This window comes from Leuresthes tenuis, unplaced genomic scaffold (genome assembly GCF_036924035.1).
Source record: "Leuresthes tenuis unplaced genomic scaffold, fLeuTen1.0.hap1 SCAF_19, whole genome shotgun sequence".
Lineage (NCBI taxonomy): Eukaryota > Metazoa > Chordata > Actinopteri > Atheriniformes > Atherinopsidae > Leuresthes > Leuresthes tenuis.
Genome location: NW_027325373.1, coordinates 3,100,901 through 3,124,041, shown reverse-complemented (window position 1 = coordinate 3,124,041; position 23,141 = coordinate 3,100,901). Strand labels below are relative to the sequence as shown.

Here is a 23,141-nt window from a genome sequence, read left to right as displayed (position 1 = left end):
GAAAATACCTTTGTTGACATTATACTTTGTTCTGTTATCACATTAGTTGAACTTCATAATTCAACAACAGTTGGGTCATGTTGAAAATGCGCTTTTTTTTATTTTACAGAAGAAAAGCCGTCGCAGCCGGTGATTTAACAGCGGAAATGTCGGACGGAAATAGAAGTTCTGTTAGTGAAGAAGCTGAGAGAGCACAGCCAGCTTCACAGGAAAACACTGAAGGTGACGTTGGCCCTTCGTGGTGTTGCTGTGTTTTTCACTCAAATGTACATTTGAAATATTCATTTGCGATGCGGAAACTGCCTTAATTAAAGCTGGCAGTTTGCTGCTGACACGTGACAGTTTAAATGTTAATGGTTCATTTTGAATGCAAAATGTTCATTTGAGAGAAGGATAGCTAGTTAAGATAATAAGTTAAGTATAATGTATAATAAAGTTGCATATTATTACTAGTATTACCATTAGAACTAATGATTTTAATAAAAACACTTATAAAACACAATATTCTAAAAATATGTAAACACATGTATATGGTATTATATTCCTTACATGTTATATGGAATCAAGCTGATGAAAACAGTTAAGTGGTAAAATGAGTAAACATTCACATAACATGGAAGTCCTAAGGATATTTCAGCCTAAAACTGAGTTTTCTCTAATCTTTAAATGTCACACAGGCTTTCTTTTTAAAAGTCAAGTCACTGATGACTCAATGCGTTCATATGCTTCCTCACAGAAAGCATCGCCGAATGCTCACAGGAGGCCGTGGAAAACTCAAAGAAGCGCCTCCCTGCAGACATGTACTACGAATATGAGGAGCTTCGCTCCAGACCCTCCATCACACCTGACTCTGACATCCCAGAGAATCTCCTGCACCTCTCGTATCCTTGTTTGGGATCAAAAATCAACCCCTGCACCAGTCCACATCTGCTCTCTTGTTGCCAACCAAATAAGCAAAGACTTATATTTAAATGTATGATTATCGAAGAGCCTTTTTTCATGTAATTGAATATTCTAAAGGAAATCACAAGTAAAATGTCAGTTCATATGATTTTTGTGTCCTTCATCATCGAATTCAGTCACTCCTTTGGCTATGACAGTGAGCGCAGGGCAAACCTGAACCTGCTGGATGACAGAACTCTGATATTTATAGCAGGCAACCTGCTCCTCCTGCTGGATATTTCCACCAAGGAGCAGAGATTCTTGCGCTCCTGCAGTGGAGGAGGAATTGGAGCCATCACGGTGAGGTGGCTGTAAAGAACGGAAATGCTCCCCAGAACCAAGGAAACAATAGCTTGTATCTGAAAATAATTTACAAACCTAGTTATATTTTCCTGGGTTTAAAAGTCTATTTAATGGGAAACTATTACAACATTTTTATTTTTACTTTCATTCCTGGGTAAAGGTGGAAATCTATTACTCATTAGCCTCCTTTTACTTAAATGTAAAATGCCATTTTAGCTGCTAAGGACCCGGTTGATGTGTGGATCTTTTCCACAGTGTCTCCCCTACAATATGTCAGATCAATATCATGGATTTATCTGACACCAAATAGACTGTAAAATGATTATGTTCCAGAACGATCTGACTGCAAACTGAAAGATTCAAACAATGAATAGAAAAAGAAGTCTTAATGAAGACTTCAGCATATCCAAACGGATGTGGAGTAAATACCATTCAGTAGCCAAAGAAAACGGTATTCTCACGTCTTTGTTTGTGTGTGTGTGTTTGTAAAGGTGCACCCCAGCAAGGAGCACTTTGCTGTAGCAGAGAAGGGAAACAACCCCAGCATCATAGTCTATGAATATCCTTCGCTGAGGCCGTACCGCATCCTCAGAGGTGAATGTGGCCAAGTGTCATGGAGTTGGGTTGCTTTACATCGGGCGATGCTCTCGTTCTAATCCTCATGTCTGTAGGTGGCACAGAGTCGAGCTACGTCTCCGTGGACTTTAACGGCGATGGGAGCCTGCTGGCCAGCGTGGACAGTGCACCCGACTACATGCTGACCCTGTGGGACTGGAGGCAGGAGGAGGTGGTGCAGATCTGTAAGGCCATTCCACAGGAGGTCTACCAGGTCAGCTTCTCCCCATATAACCAGAGGCTGCTCACGTCCTCAGGATCTGGACACATCAGGTAAAGAGAACCCTGAATCATCCTGTTTTTATTTCAGGCCCATTTTTGTGATATAAGTCGGTAATAAACGTGCTGCTTCAGACTCTTCAGACATCTTGCTCAGTAAGAAACTTAACAAACGGAAGAAAGTACGTCACAGAGAAGCTGTATGAACTGAAAGAAACGACTGGCAGTTCCTCCTTTTTGTGGAAACTCTGTCTGTCCTGTTGTCACTTTGAGATGAATTAGGGAAACTTCAATTAGAAAAGAAAAGGTTTCTTCCTTGCTTCCTGGAATAGATGTAGAGAAAGAGAAGTTGATATCACACGTCAGTTTGTTTTTTCCCTTTTGCTCTGAGGGTGAATTTTATTTGCTGACCTTGAATTCTAACCTCAGGACGGTGTTTTTCTGCTCAAACTGTTGGATTAACTTCTCATTAACTCACATCTCAGTCCATTTCCATAAACATCTGTCCACTGAAAGCAAAGACTATTTCAGTTAGTTTCAATATCAAAGCAGTGACTCATAAAATCCGAAACATGAACACATTGCTGAACATCGTTATCATTTATTTACTCAAATAGATTTGACCAAAAACGAGGGTCAGACTTGGCAGAGCATCCATCTTTTCTCTCCATTTCCTCTTTTTTTCCACTTGATTTGACTGTTTTTATCCAAACAAAACAAAATCTAATTCCACAACACTGGTAATAAATGGAAATAATGGCACCCCCACAAGATGGTGCTTCTGTCCCAGCATGCACTGCACCCCGACATATCTCCACATTATCTTTGGAACATTTTTGATGTCGATGTCTTTTGTTTTTACATGAGATGAAAAGCATCTTCCTCTTTCTTCCTGTCAGGTTCTGGAAAATGTCCTCCACCGTCACGGGTCTCAAACTGCAAGGGGTCATGGGTAATTTTGGGCATACTGTTGCAACTGATATCGAGGGCTACGTGGAGCTTCCCGGTGGAAAGGTTTGCACCTCACTGTTCTTAGTTTTGACTTGAAGCAACACAAAGAGTCGTCAGCAGTGATTATGCCTCATTAGCGCTACACTTAGCATCTTCTCATGGTCAGACTGACAATGCTAACCCGCTAAAATGAAGCACCATCCTTTTTATTTTATTGGTATAACATGCACCACCTCTGATAAAGTGTTCATATGGATCAATCTATTAATTTTAGAGTAATCCTGCTAACAAATGACAAACTGTACCAAGCACATGGTCTCCTGAGGGGAGGAAATTAGCACTAATCACAGAGTACAGGAGATGCTGAACAGGGTATAACCCCAACCATTTTTTCTATTTATATGTATATTAAATTATGGGGATGTATTGTGATAATTTTGGATTTAAGATAAAAAATAAAAGGTTGAAATGTTGTCATAAAATATAGAGTAATCCATCAAATGCAATGACAACAGTAGTCCTACAATTAGTACATACCATAGTTTTATATATAATACAAAAGTTTGATTGTTTTAGTAGTTTAGTCTATCAAATCCTTACAGACACGTCAATTTCGGTAGAATCACCCTGTTGAGAGTGAAGTTACAAATGTAGGCGTCAGAGTACTACAACCTCAATCCCAAAAGGTTTGGGACACTTTAGCATGGAAATAAAAACAGAATGCAATGATTTCCAATGATCTGCAGATCTCAAACACCATTTTTTATTCATAATAGAACACAGAAAAACAGACATTTTCCTATTTCATGGACAATATAAGCACATGTTGAATCTGATGGCACAACCTTCCCAATGATTGCCTACAACTCTACCTTCACTTTATCTGTTTTCTTAGGTAATGTCAGGCACAGAGTGGGGCAATTTACTGCTTTGGGATGGAAATACTGTGAAGCTTGAGATTTCTCGTAAAGAGAGCCAGAAGTGCCATGTCGGGACGGTGCAGCCATTTGCCCTTGAAGATGGACAGTTGATGACCTTTGGTTCTGACGGAGTGGTCCGGGTAAGATGAAAACATCATTTTTTCAGATACGTGGACATAAAACCATCTTTTTCTATCTGACCTGACTGTCTAACCCTCCCTCCAGGGCTGGGACTTTGAGAGGATCAACACAGCCGACAGCGACAGCAGCCATTTTGAGTTGGAGCCCTTTAATGAGTTGGTGGTGGGACACAACGTTTGCCTCTCCTCTGTGGTCAGGAGCCCCACACCTGACTCCTTCATCTGGTTTGCTCAGGTCAGACAGCAAAACAGCAAAGCTCTCTCACCTCACTTACTTGTAAAAGATGATCCAGCCTCACCACAATCCTGGTCTTTCTGCTGTAGGATTCCAATGGAGGCATCTGGAAACTGGATCTCTCATTTTCCAACACGGTGAGCGTCTTGCATCATCACGTTGGTTTCTATAGCGACATTCTCTGAGTGTTATACTCTGTTTATCTAAGAGTTGCACTACCTTTTACTGGAAAGACTGACAGTGACAGACATTGTTACGACAGAAAGATATTAGTTCAATATATTTCTTTCCATGACGGTAAATCTCTGTGTTTATGGGATGTTGACATTGTGTAACAGCAACATTGTCTGTTCCTAAAGGAAAACTACATTATATCATTTTGTCATGTCTCCATCCAAAAGTGATTCAAATCATTGGAAAATGCGCGTTAAAAGAAAGTCTCCATCAAAAGTGCGGACTAACTCGCGAGTTTTCCGCAGGTTGGCATGACAACCAGCCTGTAAACGTTTAACCGGCTTCCCGACCCGGAGTTCCTGATAAATGCCGACATTTCTCTGCTGTTTACTGTCAATGATAGCGGGTATTTGTTTCTCCTTAATTAAAGTTAAAAACGCCACAACTTCTTCCTCCGTCCACACAAACCTGCCGCTGTCCGCCATGTTTGTTGCCTTGTGGGTGACCCGCAAACACCGGGCGGTGAAAGTGCGCTGCGTCAGATTTGTTGCGAACACAGCTGTTTCCATCCCTTACGAATCAACCAAAACCCGGCGCCAGTGATTTCATTTGTGCGAATTAGGGGATTTTAATTTGAATTACGGCGTTTCCATCATAATTTTCCGATGCGATACTTCTCGATGCGCATCTAAACAGGCTGATGGAAACGCACCTATTGAGTGTTTTAATAGACATATTTCCCTTTAGTTAGTAATAAGGTGCATATGATACGGAAAGCCAAAGGAATCAAAATTTGCCTGCTTTACCTACCATCCAAAATGCCACATGGTGCCCATTATTGCAACTTGGTGTTTGATAAACTTTGTCAGAAGTGCTAAAGACGTTAAATGAAAGTGTGATTAAATGTCCAGCGGTGCATCAGTTGGCATCTGATGAATATTGTCACTCTCAGCTTTTCACAGCCAACGAATTTGCATTTTTTTCATGTAGTGAGTAAATAACAAGGGCGCATGTTACTAATCTAGCACTGATCTTGCTTGTTTGCTGCATTAGATTTAATGCCTTAGTGCAAAAATGTACCATAACACGTGATTGTTGTGGGAAAAAGGGAAAAGCCTCCATTTTTTAACGTTTTTTGTGTGAGTTTGAGAAATTCTGACCCTTAATAAATTACCTGTGTGTGTGTATGTGTGTGTGTAGGCTTCTGATCCAGAGCGCCTGTTTTCCTTCCATGCTGGGGCAATCCAGGGTCTGGAAGTGTCGAAGAAATCGCACCTAATGGCCACGACCGCTATGGACCGTGAGTCCACACTCCTCACACCACCTGCACAGTGTTTTCACACACACATTATGACAGATGCTCTGCCTGCATGCGTCCACTCTGTCCAGGCTCGGTCAAAGTTTTTGACTTCTTGGCAAAAAGAGAAGTAACCTGCAGCCGCTTCAATCAGGGTGGAACCGCTCTCTGCTGGGCTCCACCTTTGGTAAGTGTAACACAAAATTAAACCAGTCTGCCACACAGTTTTATGGCAACGCACCGACCTCAGCAGCTGTGATGTTTGCCTTTAGGTAAACCAGAGCGGAAGTTTACTGGTGACAGGCTTCATGGACGGGGTGGTCCGCTTACTGGAGCTGTATAACCCTCAGAGGCTGCATGAGGAGACCGGGCGCAGCCTGGAAGGAGACGCCAAGCTGCACCTCAAAAAGGCCTTCAAACCGCATGATGCCCCCGTAACTGCTTTGGCATTTGAGCGGAATGGAGAAATCCTAGCCACGGGGGTGAGGTGTTTTCCAGGGAAACTGGGTTCATCTCTGTGGGAATCAGTGCTAAAAGAGTGCAGCAGTTTGATGAAAAGATTGTCATTTTCACTCTGTGAGAAACTATCTCCTCTGTCCTCTGAAATGTCCATTTCTTAGGAAAGCGTAGATTTAAAATGGTTTTCACCAGCAGCTGCAGTCAGCCTGGACTCCCCAGTTATTTCAGTCAGTTATACTTTATCCCTCCACAGAGAAGTCTGTCAGAACATAATCTGCTCTACAACAAAGACCAGTTACTGTAAACCGTATAATACTAAGACAAGTCACGAGTTAAACAAATATATTAACCAAATAGGAGTGAATAGCCATATTATATTCATTCACAGCTGTATCATCCTCTTTATCACACCTGATAGTGCATGTTGATGTCGTTCTGCACAGTTTATCTACAGAGCAATAATCAATCTGATTAGTTACATTTCTGTTAAAAAAAAGGTATATTTCATAGCCAAAGTCTGTCATTTAGCATAAGAGACTGTGACTTTCTGCAGCCACGTTTTACATCATATAGACTGAGCTCGATTGTGGGAAATTGGTTCTATGTGATCTTATTTCATGGTTGTATGTGCTGTAAGGAGAGTTAAACAGCCGGAAACTAACATCCAGCACAGTTTGGGTTGCATTGAAGCACAAAAGTTTTATTCATCTTTATTCTATTAATTGATTTAGTGTACGTTTTCTGTCACTCTGCAACACAGCTTTTAACATACACTCAAACGCAACAATTGCCACGTCGTGCAGTTTCATGCTTCTGTTTTCTCCGGTTACTCTGTCTTCCTTCTGTCGTCCGAAAACATGCGTTTTAGTTCTAAATTGATTCTAAATTGACCCTATGAGGTCTCTACAATGTTCTGCTGCTGTTAGCAAAGGGCTCGGATTAGCTTGCTATCCCTTTTAAGTTGCTTTGCAGTTTATTTTAGTTTATTTTAGTAGCGTATGCGTTACATTAGGCTACTATTGTCACCATTATTGTTAACTCCTTTAGGATTAAGCTGCAGGGAATTCTGGGTAAATTCAGTACTTAAACAACTTTCAGCTTCCATCATTCCAGTGACAGATGTGGAAAGATTCTGCATTTACAAAGAAATTTTACTGTTAACTTTCACAGTAAAAAAAAAAGCTGATCTGGAGAAGTAAATGTGAACATAGTAGATTTTACTTTCCTCCATCTCATTGGAGTAACCGCCACCAGGTGGCACTATCATGGAGAATTAACCTGAGGTTAAGGCTGCTATTTTCAGTAGATGAAAATCAGATTTACTCTACAGACATTGTGGACATCTATGAATGATCTTTGTTTGTCTTTCACTGCTGTTAACGGTGGAAGGAATTCTCTAAACACAGAAGGGACATGGTAACACATATCAGTGGTGGAGGTGTGATTGGTGCCACTCATTGGTGTCTCATCCTTCTTTTTGTCACCACCTTGTTGCTCAGAGTGCAGACTGCACCGTGTTCTTCTTCACGGTCGGGGAAAAGTACAACCCCATCGGTTTTATCCGCCTTCCTGGGCCGATACAGGCGCTGGAGTGGTCTCCTAATTCCCACGTAAGTTATGGAAAAGCTCATAACCGCAGCATAGCTCACTTACACACAAATGTTTGTACTTTAACCATTCTTTATGTCTGTTTTACATTTCACTCAGAGTGAAAACAGGCTGCTCATCTTGTGTCAGAGCGGCCATGTAGTCGAGGTGCAGAGCCCTGACCCAGAAGCTCAGAAATCAGCCAAAACCTTCCAGCTGCCGGAGCTGCCCAGCAGATCCTTCAGGTTCAGGAGCATCAAATCTCGAATCAGGGTCTGAGCATGCTCCATCTTCGCTCTTGCTTGACTGAATACAGGCAATTAAAAGGCTGGATGTCAGTTTGAATCTGTGTGTTTCTACATTTCAGAGGGAGGAGGAAATTGTGAGACGTGAAGCCATCAAGGAAAAGAAGAGGAAAGAGAAAGAGGAGCATTTAAAAGAACTGAAGCGGCAGGGTTTAGAGCAACAGGAAGAAGAAGAAGAGGAGGAGGAGGAGGAGGAGGAAGAATTACCACCTATCTACATCCCAGATCCTCCAAGTCCTCTGTGCTGTGGCTTCTACTCACAGCCTGGACAGTTCTGGCTCTCCATGGTACACACACACCAAAAACTGCAGAGTAACTGAAAGCTGGTGTGTTTACGCCAGCATTCAACATGAGGAACACAAAAATCACTAAAAAAACAAACAGAATAAGCTCTGCAGCTTGATAGACAAAGTTTATGTTCTTTATTTTGGGTTTTCAAAAGATATTCTTAAAGATCAAACATCACTGGAAGCTGAAAACGTGCAAAAATAATCCTTAAAGGAAATCTTTGGATGGATTTGTGTCTTCTCTGTCCTGCAGGGAGGGTTTGACTCAGGTTTCTTGTACCACTGTAAGTTCTCTGAGAATCAGGATGAGGATCCAGACCAGCGGCAGGATGAACCTTTCGGCTTCCTGCCTGTCAGTGACGCAGATGACGACCCCATTAGTTCCATGACTTTCAGGTATGATTCATATTGATAGCTTTCAGATTGCAGGTTTGGTTTTACAGTATATTGACTGCCTGAGTCACTATCTATGAACCCAGTTTTCTACAGAAGTGAGCAGCTGCTCTCAGCTTCTGGCTAACTGGGAAACTAAAGTTTGACTAATATATTTTTTGCACTTTTTTGGTCCATTGAAGTGTAAAAACAAAGTCTCAAGTCAAATGTCAGCAATTGAAGGGATCAAGTGCACTTCAGCTGCTTTCAAAATCAGGCAATGCGGCACCTTCCTGCAGGGTTGTGTTGAGGTGTTTTCAGAACTTAACTGCTGGGAAACAACCAGATATTAACATTTTATTTTCTCCCTTTACTCGTGCCACGCAGTCAGTTTGAATAAAGTGCACACAAACAGCAACAACTACTCTAAATGGTCCATTTTAAAGTTGTCAGATTTACAAGCTTTGGTGGAGATTAAGTAAATGGAAATGTAATTTATTTCTACAGCCCTTTACAACAATCCATTTCGGTACCAAAGTGCTTTACAGCAGATAATAAATATAGAAAAGAATAAGTACAATACAATAAAATAACAGTAAACGCAATAAAATGCAGCAAAATTGAATAAGATAATATAAAAGTGTCACCATACTACTGGGTATTAAAAGCCATCTGAAATAAATATGTTTTTAGCCTTGATTTAAAGAGGCCCAGGTCAGAAATAAGACTCATCTGGGGGGGGGGCTTATTCCAGAGCCTGGGGGCAGCAACGGAAAAGGCTCGGTCACCCCAGGGCTTGTATTTTGACCTGAACACTTCCAACAAAAGTTGATTTGTTGACCTCAGAGCTCTACCAGGATTACGCATTTATCATTTAAGTGTGAGATTAATGAGACAGAAAGGTGGAGATAAGATGCGAGGAATACTTGGCCAGTCAGAAGTGTTGAGCACTGAAATCCTCAATGAAAGTGCCATTCTGGGTGGACAGTTCTTCTTAAAACTTAGAAAATCTGTCCGAATGCGGCTATTTATTGTCAAAAATACTACCTCTCTTCCAGGTCCATTTTGGAGGTGGAATATCTCCCTTAATGAACCTCTGGTTCCTGCAGTGGAAATGGAGGAAGTCAAGAAAAGTTTAAAACCAAATGATTTTATCAGAGATGGTGACAGTAAACCAGAATGATAGCCTGTGTGTATACAGCTAAAGGGTAGCTGTGGCTTCACATACGTCTGATTAAAAAAAAAAAAAAGCAGAATGAGAAGCCCCTGCATGAATGTGCACGAATGGCTGAGAAACACACGCTGGTGTTCAGGCAGAATCGTCTGTTTAAGAGTACATTTAAAGTGTTCTTCCTCGTGTTTCGTAGCTCCAACAGGCAGCTGCTACTCTGCGGCATGCACTCAGGCTCCATCAGGGTTTACCCTCTGCAGCCTGGAGATCACGGCCTCACCTCCATGCGGGCCTACTGGGCTCTCAGCGTTCACGACAACCATTACGGACACTTGCGACACATTCGCTGCAGCCACGATGACCTCTTTGTGCTGACGGCGGGGGACGATGGAAACATCTTCTCTTTCTGCCTGCCTCCTCCGGAGGAGTTACAGAAAAGTCTTCAGAGCAAGAAGGCCAAGATTCCTTCCCCCAGGGTCAGTCCACATTCTTTTCACATGTGTTTGTGATGTGTTTGTCAGCCGAAGCTGGAGCCTAGCATGCTACCGGTTTGTAGTTTTTGGACTTACCCAAACTATGAACGTCACATTCAGGTTGGCCTCCAGAATGAGGCTTTGGCTCTAGACATTGAAGACCCAACAGCCTACAGGTGAGTCTTAAATAACTTCTTGACTCTGTACTTGTCTTAAAAAGAAAAAAAAATATGTCGATGAACACTTGAAACAAGTTTTCTAACTTTCTCACGCTCACCCCGACTCCCCCCCAGCTTAGAGACGGCTAAGCGAAAGCTGGAAAAAGACCAGCTGCGTCGGGAGGCTGAGCTGAAGGTAGCAGAAACGCAGAAGCAGCTGGCCGAGCTCCAGAAGAGGTTTAAACAAGTGCTGAACGAAAACCAGAGTCTGCCTGAGCATGTTCGCCTGAAGCCTGAGGTATGGACCCCACAGCAGTCCAGGGCCAGTGTCCACTTTCATGACTAGAACTGAAATCTCCTCTTGAATCTTCTTGACACTAAACATCCATTCACAAACCTGATGTTCTTCCATTCTAGCCATGAGTAGATGCAGACAACTCTCTAATGAATCATTCCAATAAAAGTAAATCTGTTTCATTTGGTGCCTCAGTTCCAGATAGATGCAGACAACTCTCTAATGAATCATTCCAATAAAAGTAAATCTGTTTCATTTGGTGCCACAGTTCCAGATAGATGCAGACAACTCTTTAATGGATCATTCCAATAAAAGTAAATCTGTTTCATTTGGTGCCTCAGTTCCAGATAGATGCAGACAACTCTCTAATGAATCATTCCAATAAAAGTAAATCTGTTTCATTTGGTGCCACAGTTCCAGATAGATGCAGACAACTCTTTAATGGATCATTCCAATAAAAGTAAATCTGTTTCATTTGGTGCCTCAGTTCCAGATAGATGCAGACAACTCTTTAATGGATCATTCCAATAAAAGTAAATCTGTTTCATTTGGTGCCTCAGTTCCAGATAGATGCAGACAACTCTTTAATGGATCATTCCAATAAAAGTAAATCTGTTTCATTTGGTGCCTCAGTTCCAGATAGATGCAGACAACTCTCTAATGAATCATTCCAATAAAAGTAAATCTGTTTCATTTGGTGCCTCAGTTCCAGATAGATGCAGACAACTCTCTAATGAATCATTCCAATAAAAGTAAATCTGTTTCATTTGGTGCCTCAGTTCCAGAGAGATGCAGACAACTCTCTAATGAATCATTCCAATAAAAGTAAATCTGTTTCATTTGGTGCCTCAGTTCCAGATAGATGCAGACAACTCTCAAATGAATCATTCCAATAAAAGTAAATCTGTTTCATTTGGTGCCTCAGTTCCAGATAGATGCAGACAACTCTCTAATGAATCATTCCAATAAAAGTAAATCTGTTTCATTTGGTGCCTCAGTTCCAGATAGATGCAGACAACTCTCTAATGAATCATTCCAATAAAAGTAAATCTGTTTCATTTGGTGCCTCAGTTCCAGATAGATGCAGACAACTCTCTAATGAATCATTCCAAAAAAAGTAAATCTGTTTCATTTGGTGCCTCGGTTCCAGATTCACAAACAGAACAATAACTGTTGAATGGTAAAAAGTAACAGAGACGAGCAACTCTGTAAGTTCAGAGCAAGTTACCCTGAAGAGGTGGAAAAAAAGGAAATGTGAGGCCAAAACGTGCATCAGCTCACACAATAACAGCATGGAGGACTGCTTTATCTGAACCAGATGAACACATAACCTGTTTACTCAGTCATACAGCCTGAGATGATCAGTAGGAAGACACAGATATTCAGCTGTACCCTCAGTACATGCACGTATGGGCAAAAATGGGAAGGTATGGGTAAGGGATGGTATTGGCTTGTATAAGTTTATGTGTAATTCATGTCATTGCAGTGTCCTCAGTGCATGTGGCTTGTGTGCGTTTCTATTAGGAGATGCAGTTGGATCGTCGTTTCTATGAACTTGCAGTGAAGCTGAAGGCCCAGAAGGTGATGGAGGTCAGAAGGCAGATGGCCTGGGAGCAGGAGCGCTGCAGCATTGCACTTAAAAAACTGCAGGAATGGTACATACATACAGGCTGGAGAAGTAGCTTTCACGCTTATACGCTAAAACCCAGACGATCTGACACATTAAAACTAGGCCTCTTTGGTTAATGGCATTCTAAGTTTGATTTTCACATGGTCTCCAATCAGAATCAAAGCCTCACAAATATGGTTTCCAGGTTCAAGGACTCACTTCAGACCAATCTTGTCACTGTGGTTGCCATCCGCACCAACCACAGAGTCTCCACGTACCGCCTGCCCACGGTTGCCAAACGCCTGACCCAGATCAGACCTCAGAGCACAGCCAGCCAACCTGACCAAGACACAGAGGCTGCAGTGGAGCGCAGGAAATCCAGAGCAGAGCCTGCAAAAGACAGCCACCAAATCATGGGTAGGAGAGCATCTGTGTGCTTGCTTCAGCTTCCATGTCGGCCTGCACTGACACCTCTGTGTGTTCTGCAGAGGATGAGGTGCTGCTCCCCCCAGTGGCTCGTCCAGCAAAGGTCAAGCTGGGAGATCGGCAGGAAGAGAGGCTCCGAAAGGCTGCAGAGAAAGCTGAGCAAGCTCGAGCCAAAATAGAGACGAGGAAGCAGGAATGGGCCCAGATGTGAGCTTTACTCTACTGTAAAATCAACCTGCATTTAGAATTTCCAAAGTAACATACTCGGGTTGCTGGAGTTAAAATCAACTGTTACTATCGGGATGCTGGTGCAAAGCTTGAATGTTTGTGTCTCAGTTATGCAGAGAAACCAGACAAGGACTACGAGGATCCGCGGGATGTTCAGGCCATCCAAAAAGCCAAAGAAAACATCGGGGACTTCATCAGAGTGAAAAACCTCAGGGTGAACGCTGAGAGCAAGAACGAAGAACTGATTGCTTTGGAGGAAAAAGTACAAACATGCACAGTCTGTTAATTCTGCTACTTTTCAGTTCAAGATAAACTCAGTCTCAGCTTTTTTAATCATTTTTCTTGTGAAAAAGTCATCTCTATGACTCATAAATCCCAAATATCAGAGCCACAGTGAAAGCAGTGATCAGGTTTCAAGGCCACATTACGTTTAAACTGGCAGAAGCTGACTTGTAAAGACAATGAAAATGTCCCATTTCACTTATTTTCTGTAATGCAAACAACCTGTTGTATTAAAAAAGATAAAGATTTAGCCGGAAGGGTGAAAACTACAGAATGTATGTGTGTAATGTTCATTCTTTGTTGTTCTGAGAAGGCTTTGTTGGAGGGTGGTCCCCCACCCAATCACATTTGAGTCAGATCTAAAGCTAAAATGTAAAACTTATCTTTGTATTCTGAGTGTTTCTGGAAACCATCAAAACACAACTTGAAATGTCTTATTTTATGGGTGAAAACGAGACATTTGAGGTGGCAGACAGCTAATTCCTTTCATGCCGCTCTCACCAGGTCCGTGAAAAGCAGACTGAGATGAATCGATGGATTGTAGCGTTACGCGACTCCAAGCTTCGCCTGGTGTCTTGGTTGGCTGCTCAGGCTCAGCAGCTGGAGAAGGTCCAGCAGCGTCTGGCAGCCCATCTTCGCCGTCCTCCACCCTCCCTGCCCACCATTTTACCAGAAGAAACCCCAGAGAAGAGACTGCAGTGCAGCCAAACCACGCTGGAGCGGTACCGAATACTGAGGAAGCAGAGGTACAGAGGACCCAAATAAGGCTTTTTACTGGAAAATAATTCTTTAGGAGACCAGCTGATCTGTAGCCACTGGCTGCTGTTAGTGTAAAAATGATATTACCAAAGATATGGTGTGAATAAACTCTGAGAATTCTGTTTTTTTAAGGAAAGAAGAAAAAATCTGATGCATAGTTGCTGATTCCATATTTTTCCTTTTCAAACAGGTTGGAAAAGAATGTGAACCAGGAGAAGCAGGAAGGATCTGTGGGTTTATTAGAGCAGCTGGAGAAAGAGAAGACTGAACAAAAAGTGGAAGAGAGAAGAGATGAGGGGACTCCTGGTCCTTCTGCTTCATCAACCAGAGAAGAAGAAGAAGAAGAGACAGCAGTGGAGGAGGGAGCCGAGCTGAGCGAGCTGGAGGAGGAGCTGCAGAGGGAGGAGGAGATCAGACTGCTGCACGAGCAGAACTGTTTGCTGCAGCAGGTCATCATCCCTAGATAATCGATCTTTACTCAAATGAAAGGCCAAGAGGTTGGAGGCACTGTGTAAAAACAAAGATTATGTTATCTTTTTAAAAAATCTTTAGATGGAGAGTGCAGTTTGTCAGTTTGACACGGAGCTCCTGCTGCTGCGCCGCCGGAAGATTTGTCTGGACTGCCAGCTGAAAGTGGCGGACCTCCGCCTGCTGACGCTCTCTCAGGAGATGCTGCTCCTCAAACAGTTTGAGAAGAGGGAGGGCGTCCTGCAGGAGAAGCTCAGCGGCTGCTGTCAGGAGGAGAAGAGCATCATGGTGAGGGAAAAGAAACGTTCCTCACATTGTGGCTTTTATCCTGTCTGCAGATGGAGTGCAGGTTATAATCAGTGTTTACCGAGTTAACAACAGTGTTACCACACCAAGAAAAGCCTGGATGCCTGTCACATGTTGAGCCACAGCGAAAGAGTTTGGACTTCCCAATTTGACTACTTCTTGTAGAGCTCTGAGGTCAACAAATCAACTTTAGCTGGAAGTGTTCAGGTCAAAATACAAGCCCTGGGGTGACCGAGCCTTTTCTGCTGCTGCCCCCAGGCTCTGGAATAAGCCCCCCCCCCCCCGAGATGCGTCTTATTTCTGACCTGGGCCTCTTTAAATCTCTTTAAATCAGGGCTAAAAACCTACTTATTTCAGATGGCTTTTAATACCCAGTAGTATGGTGACACTTTTATATTATCTTATTCAATTTTGCTGTATTTTATTTTATTGCGTTTACTGTTATTTTATTGTTTTGTACTAATTCTTTTCTTTATTTATTATCTGATGTAAAGCACTTTGGTACCAAAATGAATTGTTGTAAAGGGCTGTATAAATAAATCACATTTACATTCCCACTTCTGAGGCGTACTTTATGCCTCATGATCAGAAGTCGGAGCTGGGTGGAGATGCAGATGGGAAGGCTGGATAATCCTACTCTGAGCTGTGACCTAACTTTACCCTGCAAATCTGGAGGCATAAATGACATTTTTTCCAGACTCAAACAACATGCCAGGTTTTAAAGTTCTTAAAACACCCACATATGGGATCTCAAGCACGGAAAAAGTTATTTTTACAACAGGTCCCCTTTAAGATGGCACTTAAAAAGCCTTTTTATACGTGAGACATTCAGGCATGTTTATCCTCTGTAATGAAACTCATTTGTTCTAAGCAGGCACACATTCTGCAGATCAACATTTGGCTCTTAGGACGTTAATTTTCAGTTTCACTCAGTCACCATGGTAGTTCACCTCTGACGTTGCCATGGTAACGATCTAATCTGTCTCAGAACAGGTTATTTTGTGGATTAAAAGATGAACACACAGGTCAATCGGAGCTTCTGAAAAATACTTTTTTTTAAACTATAGCTATTCATTTAAATGTGGTTTTTGTTCATCACTTCTTAACAAGCAGTATATATATATATATATATATATATATATGTATGTGTGTGTGTGAAGTCTCAGTTTGTATTAACCTGAGTTATTTTCTGCCTCTGATCACTGCTCAGACACTTAAACACATCCTTCCATCCCTGTTTCCTCACAGTCAAAGCTGGAAGAGTGTAATGAAGAGTTGGAACTGAAGAAAAGAGACATAGCCAAGCTGCAGGAGAGAGACAAAGCTCTGACTGCCGCCTTCCAGGCTTCTCTGGGAGAAAACAATCAGTTTGAAGAGTTTCTCACCAAAGTCTTTAAGAAGAAGGTCAAACGTGTGAAGAACAAAGAGCATGGAGGAAGTGAAGGTGAGGGAAAGTAAAGCAGCGTCTTCCATGATGTCTTGTTTTATTTTTGACCCCATTTTGACCCCATTTTGTGTGTAGAAGAAGAGAAGGACAGTGATGAAGACTCCGATGACGACAGCGACTGGGATGATGAGTTTGACAGCGACGCAGAGGAAGGAGGAGCTGCTCTGGATGACAGCGTTTGCCCAGCAGGTCGGTGTAACGGTGCAAGAAATATTCCAATCCTTTACTGCACTTTTTCACGATAAGATGGAGACTTTTTAGATTACCAGTGATACTGTATGGGAAACATTGGAGGTGCACTGGGTCTCTAATAATATCTCTAACATGAGTCCCTGCAGAGAGAAAGAAAAACATTACTGTAATCATGACTTTAGCTCAGTTTGGGGCGCCTTTTTTGTGCTGCGTCTTTCTTCATTTCTTTCCTGTCAAGACCACAACTAACATCCAAAAAATGCTCAGGCCAGTCATTCTAATTCATGTGATAATAAAGAACAAATAAGAGCGCTCTGGTGCTAGCTTGGCTATCAGTTTAGCAAGATTAATTTAGACTGACCAGGGAAGCAGGTAACGTAAAATCCAAGATATGACTCGTGTTCTCAGGTGAGTGCATAAACTTTGCTCTCATGGTTTAGATTTGCATCATTTTGCAGTCTCTGTCCTTCAGGACACTTTAGCTTTTGTCCTCATTTGTCAGATTCTGTGTGTCTGATCTCCCAGGCTGTGAGCCCGAGCTGTTCGAGAACACCCTGCAGCTGCGTGAACGTCGGCTTGACCTGGAGGAACTGCTGGTGGAGGAGAGAAAGAGCGCTGAAGCTCTGAAGAAAGAGAGCGACACCCTCATGAAGAAGGTCACATCTCAGTTTTTATCACTGCCATGTTTGCAACCCTTTTTTTCTCCACTCACAATTCAGAGTATGCATGTATTTTTGCAGAGGAAAGTGTTGAAGAGCAATCGGCAGGCAGTGGAAGATGATTTGGAGTTAATAAACAAGGAGAAGCAGCAGAAAATGAATGAACTGGATGTGGTGGTTCCTCTCAGACTGCTCCAGGTAAACAGCCAAGAACTGGAAGTTAACTGACCTCAAGAGAACTGAACGCAGATAAAATTAACTGCCCATAACAATGCTAACCCTGTATCTCTGCAAAGCTCTTTTATAAGAGCCAGGTTTAAAATAATGACAGTAATGATGATAATGTTGATAGGGTAAAACAATTCAAAATGCAAAAAGAATGCTGAAGAAAAAAGGTATTTAATTCAAAAGTAATTTTCACAATAATTAGAAAAGGCTGTTCCTGAGAAACAGCAGTGAGAATGCTGATGAAGTTGAATGGGGATAGCTGATAATGCTAAAAAAAGAAGCTAAAAATCCTGAAAATTTAGCAGAAAGTCATTTGCTGATGTTTCAAAAGGCCTGAAAGGTATTTTTGAAAGGACCTGGAGCTGGATGAAGGGAGAAAGCTACAGAAAAGAGAAGAAAAATGCAAAAATTATTGGCAGTTGGAAGGTACTGCAGTGATTTAGAGGCTTCTAATTCAAAAAGTGAAGTTCTGAAAGCTATGAAAGTCACATTGGCTGAAAGAGGACAATTTTTCCTACGTTTTAATGTTACAGTTATTTCCGTGGCTTAAAGATTTCGGAAACAGTGACAGGTTAAAACCCTCAGAGATTCCACTCTACACATGCACTTTCCGTCTCATTGGAATGCATCGTAAACTCAGAATCATTCAACAATTTTACTGGGATAGTTCAAAATTGGCAGAATATTTTAAAAAGCTGCATCATTCAGTAATAGCTGAATGTCTTGTGAACATTTTAAAGTTTGAATGGTGTCTCTAGCTGAATGTATACAGAAATATTTAGGTTGTGCTTAACAGCATCCTCACAATTACAAAGACAAACAGGAGCACTATAGTGACACTATGCTTAATCAGCATTCTCACAACTAGAAAAAAAGCTGTTTCTGTGAAACAGCAGTGAGAATGCTGATGAAGTTGAATGGTTAAGGCTGATAATGCTTAAAAAAAAGCTAAAAATCCTGAAAATTTAGCAGAAACTCATTTGCTGATGTTTCAAAAGGCCTGAAAGGTATTTTTTAAAGGACCTGGAGCTGGATGAAGGGAGAAAGCTACAGAAAAGAGAAGAAAAATGCAAAAATTATTGGCAGTTGGAAGGTACTGCAGTGATTTAGAGGCTTCTAATTCAAAAAGTGAAGTTCTGAAAGCTATGAAAGTCACATTGGCTGAAAGAGGACAATTTTTCCTACGTTTTAATGTTACAGTTATTTCCGTGGCTTAAAGATTTCGGAAACAGTGACAGGTGCACTTTCCGTCTCATTGGAATGCATCGTAAACTCAGAATCATTCAACAATTTTACTGGGATGGTTCAAAATTGGCAGAATATTTTAAAAAGCTGCATCATTCAGTAATAGCTGAATGTCTTGAGAACATTTTAAAGTTTGAATGGTGTCTCTAGCTGAATGTATACAGAAATATTTAGGTTGTGCTTAACAGCATCCTCACAATTATAAAGACAAACAGGACAAGACAAACTCTAGTTGTGAGAATGCTGATGAGCTGAATGGGGATAGCTGACCATGCTAAAAAAGCTGAAAATTGTAGCAGAAAAGACTGAAGTCACCATACAAGGAACATATCCCAGCATATTGAATTATGCATTCTTATTCTTATTAGGTCCTGTAACGTTACACTATCACTGCAACACGCTTTACATTTTTTGGTAGCTTCTAGCATTGCTGTGTGTGTACAGGGGTCGGATCGAGATTTGTTTTTGCGGTGGCATATTAGCCCAACAGCAGAAAAAAGACGTTTTAATTTGTCAGGACTGTTCAGTGCTGCTTCACAGCAACCATAGGTGAGACACGCAGTTTGAATCCACATGTTGGCAGTTCCCTTTATTCTTCCATCTCTTCCATGTGTCCAACAGATTGAGTTTGTCTCTAACGGCTCGGTGCCGTCAGACCTAAGTGAGGCATTGGTGCTGGACAAGACCGAGATGCACAGGCTGCAGGAGCGAATCGACCAGCTGGGGGTGGAAAAGCTAGATCGGAAAGATCTGTCCCGGCAAACTCACCTGCAGCACGTCAGGTTGAAGCATGAACTCAAGGACATGGCAGCCAGTATACAGGGTAACAGCCACATAGGCCAACACCTGGGCCTGAAGGAGCACCGTCTCCTGCCCGGTTCCATGATACTTTTCTGTAGAACCTGTAACATGTGCACCCTAAAGGGGAGAAAGTAATAGATGGAGGTTTATGTCGCACATTTGAACAGTTGCTGTGAGAAATGTTCCAACTTTCAGCATTCTTAAACCCAGTTGCACGTTTAGCTGCATGTTTACTGATCTGTGGGTTTTTCCGGGTGCTCTTACGTGTGTCCGAGTAGAGCTGGAGACGCAGTGCAATGAGCTGATGCTGACAAAGTTTGGGAAGGTGGTGGATCTGGAGTCTCTGCAGATGCTGTCCGGAAACAGGAGACTGGAGGAGCTCAAGCGGGAGAAACTGCTCAAAGAAGCTGCGCATGCCAAGGAGATCAAGCACTGGGATGTATGTCAGCTGTGTGGATTTGTGTGTTCATCAGCTACTTAAAACATTGTTTTAGAACTGATCGTTCCTTCTCTGGTTGTTTGTTGCATTCAGACAAAGGTAGAGGAGGCGAATGAGGCTCTGATGGAGGTGACCAGGTGTAACACGGAGCATCTCCGCATGATGACCAGCTACCTGGACCAGAAGAAGGAGCTGGAGCTTAAACTCAGTGCCAGGCAGAGGAAAATGGTAACGTCTGAGCAATAACTTCAGTTAAGACAGATCAACAGTCTGAATAAAACAGATGTGCATACGGAGCCAGGCTGCCATCACTGTTTCCTTCTGTCAAATCTCACCACAGCCCTTAGAGTCTCACATCAGGTTTGACTTAAGTTTCCAGTTCCTCTGGGATCATTTAAAAACTAATGTTAAGTCGTGGAAGTGGGATTTGTTACATGACAAATATTTTGGAGGCTAATCCCAGTATATAAACTTATAAAAAAGTGTGGTATCAGCACTTATGATGCAGGAGATTTAGTTTTTTTGAGCATTAAACTTCTACAATGAACAATGTTTAAATATTCTCTTCCGCTATACGGATATACGCGGATCTCGAGTGATCTAAATATCTTCTGAAGGACGCCGACTTTCACCAAACTGTTATCTGTGAGTAGATGAACGTATTTTAAACCCGAAATAAGGTCCAGGTTTAAAAAAATGAACTTCCCCTTTACACTACCATGTTCCTCTTTGGTAGTTCACACGAACCAAACAACGGCAGCGCATCGAGAGGCGTTTACACACAGCAAGTTGGGCATTGCAGAATCAGCTGTGAACAGTTATAGCTACAGCATGAACAATGCTTTTTGCTTACTGGTCCAAAAGACCTGTAAAGAACGCCTTTATAGCAACAGAAAGAGAATATCTTACCTTCTTCTTGAGAATTGCTCTTTGGTTCAAACATGTCCTGCTAAAATGACCCAAATATTACAACTGGTCAGAGTCGAGGGACACGGAGCAGCTCAGTTTAGCATATCCCTATATTTCTTTCATTGAATGAGCAGAAAGGCCAGAGTCATTTAAAGGCAATGATGTCTTTTGTTAGGGCAAAACGTTTTTGTACAATTTTGGGGAGCACACAAAGCCTCAGTCAGCATGATACATGTTTAAGTTCATTACATTTAACATGCTTACTGAGAACTTGTTTGGAAGGATTCATTTCAAAGAGTTACCAGCTGTTGAATCATGGGTGTAGTTGGTGTTTCACGCCCTGCTTTTGTATTGTGGCTTGGTTTTTATTAGATTAATAATGAGTGGAATATGTCAGGTGTTGTTGTTCATCTGAGGTTGAATTTACTCTATTTTAAGACCTGTTAAGACCAAGATGATTATATGTCCTGATACCTAAAACCTTGGAGCTGAAACAGGGAGTCGTTTCTTCGTCACACAGCTTTATGTGTCTGTATAAGCTGTTAATAATGGGATGTATTCTAGTTTGCTCTGCAGGGTCCAATCGTTACATCCAATGTCTATGAAAACAGGTCCAGATCAGAATTCGTAATTCAACACAAGGTGTCATGTCTCAGCTCGAGTTGTATTTGTAGTGACGAGCATAAAGGTACTGAATACATGTTTGTCCATACAGTACTTAGTGCATATGTTCATCCGTCTGTGTGTAGGGCAGACAGCAGTTCCAGGACAACAGGAGACGTGTGGATCAGGAGGCCATTCAGAGGCTGCAGGACCTGGTGAAAAGACAGTCCCAGCAGGTGGAGATCCTCCAGAGGGAGATCCACCTCCTGTCTTGCAAAGGAGGCCACATCTTGCCCCCTGACCACACCAGATTGGCCCCACTTGCCCCTTTGCCAAGCCCAATGAGCAATATCCACACTGGGAAACAAAGACCATTCAAGGGACCAAAACTCACCCCGTAGACGGGGGGCTAAGCTAATTGATTCTGGTCAGAGGCAAGAAAATAATGATAATCACACACACTTAATATGCTTGGATAGATGTTATCTACTGCCCACAGTGGTGCTATTCTTGCACTGTTCCCTGTGTAAAAGGGATAAACGTTGGTCTGCCAGTGCAGTCGGGCCAATGTAACGGTGGACTTCAATAAGGTGTGTACATCAACAAAATGAGAAATCTATTGTTTTTCTCCCAAAATAAATGTGTTTTAATTCCCTGAATTACTGTCAACGAAAACCCTGTTAGCTCAAGGATATAACTGTTCCCACGGCCACGAGACGGACTGATTTGGCAGGTAGTTTTCACACATTAATTCAGTCAGATCAGTGTGATTTTAAATGTTAAAACATACGAGTAAAACCACCCATCGGTGCTATGGCCGCAGATATCTGCTTTGGTGTCAGAAAAGTGAGGTCAAACAGACCTTGTGTTCAACATAGTTAGAACCAATGGCTACTTGCTTGCTGGGGGGGGCTTTACACCTCGTTTGCTTGTTTAAAATGAACAACTAGCAAGCTATATTAGAAGTTAGCGCAAGCTAGGTGGAGAAGCTTTTTGGTGTGTTTTGCTCTTATTGTGAAGATGGCAGCTCTAACATGGTCTCTGTGGCCGTGATATCGCGACATATTTTAGTTTATGTCGTTTATTTTTTGGGAAATTGTATTATTGAATCTAAAATACGCAGAGAGGACGCAGGTCTGAAGTCGTCCTTTAATTGGCAGCTTTTTGCAAATTCAGCTGTTCCGACCATTTATTCAGAAAACACAAGTACCAGCTGGTAAGATACGGGTGAGATTGTTAGGGTTAGGTTAGAGGTCTGAAATGGACTAGCCTTTCTTCAGTGTTGATGATGGCATCGAGTGTCTTGGCAGAAGGAAACTGCCCCTCTTTCTCCAGTTTAGGAAACACAGGAGGGTTCATAGACACAGCGGAGTGACAAGAAAGTTCGTTTCAGGAGCATGAGGTGAATGGGAACCTGCCTTCTTTCTGGTCAGACTGTCAGATGGGAGATTGAGATGAAGTTCAAACTGGCCCTGGAGGAGGTACAATTCCCAGATGATTACCCCCACCCTCGAACTTGCCTCTTTGAGTCCAGCCCATGGTTTATGTTTCTGTATTTATCAGACGCTTTTATCCAAAGTGACTTACAAATGAAGATATAACAGCTTTATAAAAAGCTAACAATAAGCTACATAGAA

The 23,141-nt window shown here is 42.1% G+C and overlaps 1 protein-coding gene across 1 annotated transcript; it reads left to right on the top strand.

Annotated features, from left to right (window-relative positions):
• The first annotated feature begins 146 nt into the window (after positions 1 to 146).
• Positions 147 to 22,061, top strand: LOC140277497 (cilia- and flagella-associated protein 44). The gene is given in 33 exon segments (XM_072372557.1): positions 147 to 222; positions 737 to 919; positions 1,043 to 1,242; positions 1,737 to 1,839; positions 1,917 to 2,133; positions 2,979 to 3,093; positions 3,926 to 4,090; positions 4,176 to 4,325; positions 4,415 to 4,462; positions 5,700 to 5,799; positions 5,889 to 5,983; positions 6,069 to 6,278; positions 7,755 to 7,865; positions 7,963 to 8,115; positions 8,210 to 8,434; positions 8,688 to 8,830; positions 10,174 to 10,453; positions 10,571 to 10,626; positions 10,744 to 10,906; positions 12,428 to 12,558; positions 12,718 to 12,929; positions 13,001 to 13,145; positions 13,275 to 13,428; positions 13,953 to 14,194; positions 14,398 to 14,656; positions 14,760 to 14,963; positions 16,230 to 16,617; positions 17,146 to 17,276; positions 17,361 to 17,477; positions 19,374 to 19,575; positions 19,832 to 19,992; positions 20,086 to 20,220; positions 21,651 to 22,061. Coding segments are annotated over 33 exon segments (5,529 nt in total). The 3' UTR covers positions 21,906 to 22,061.
• The last annotated feature ends 1,080 nt before the right edge of the window (positions 22,062 to 23,141 follow it).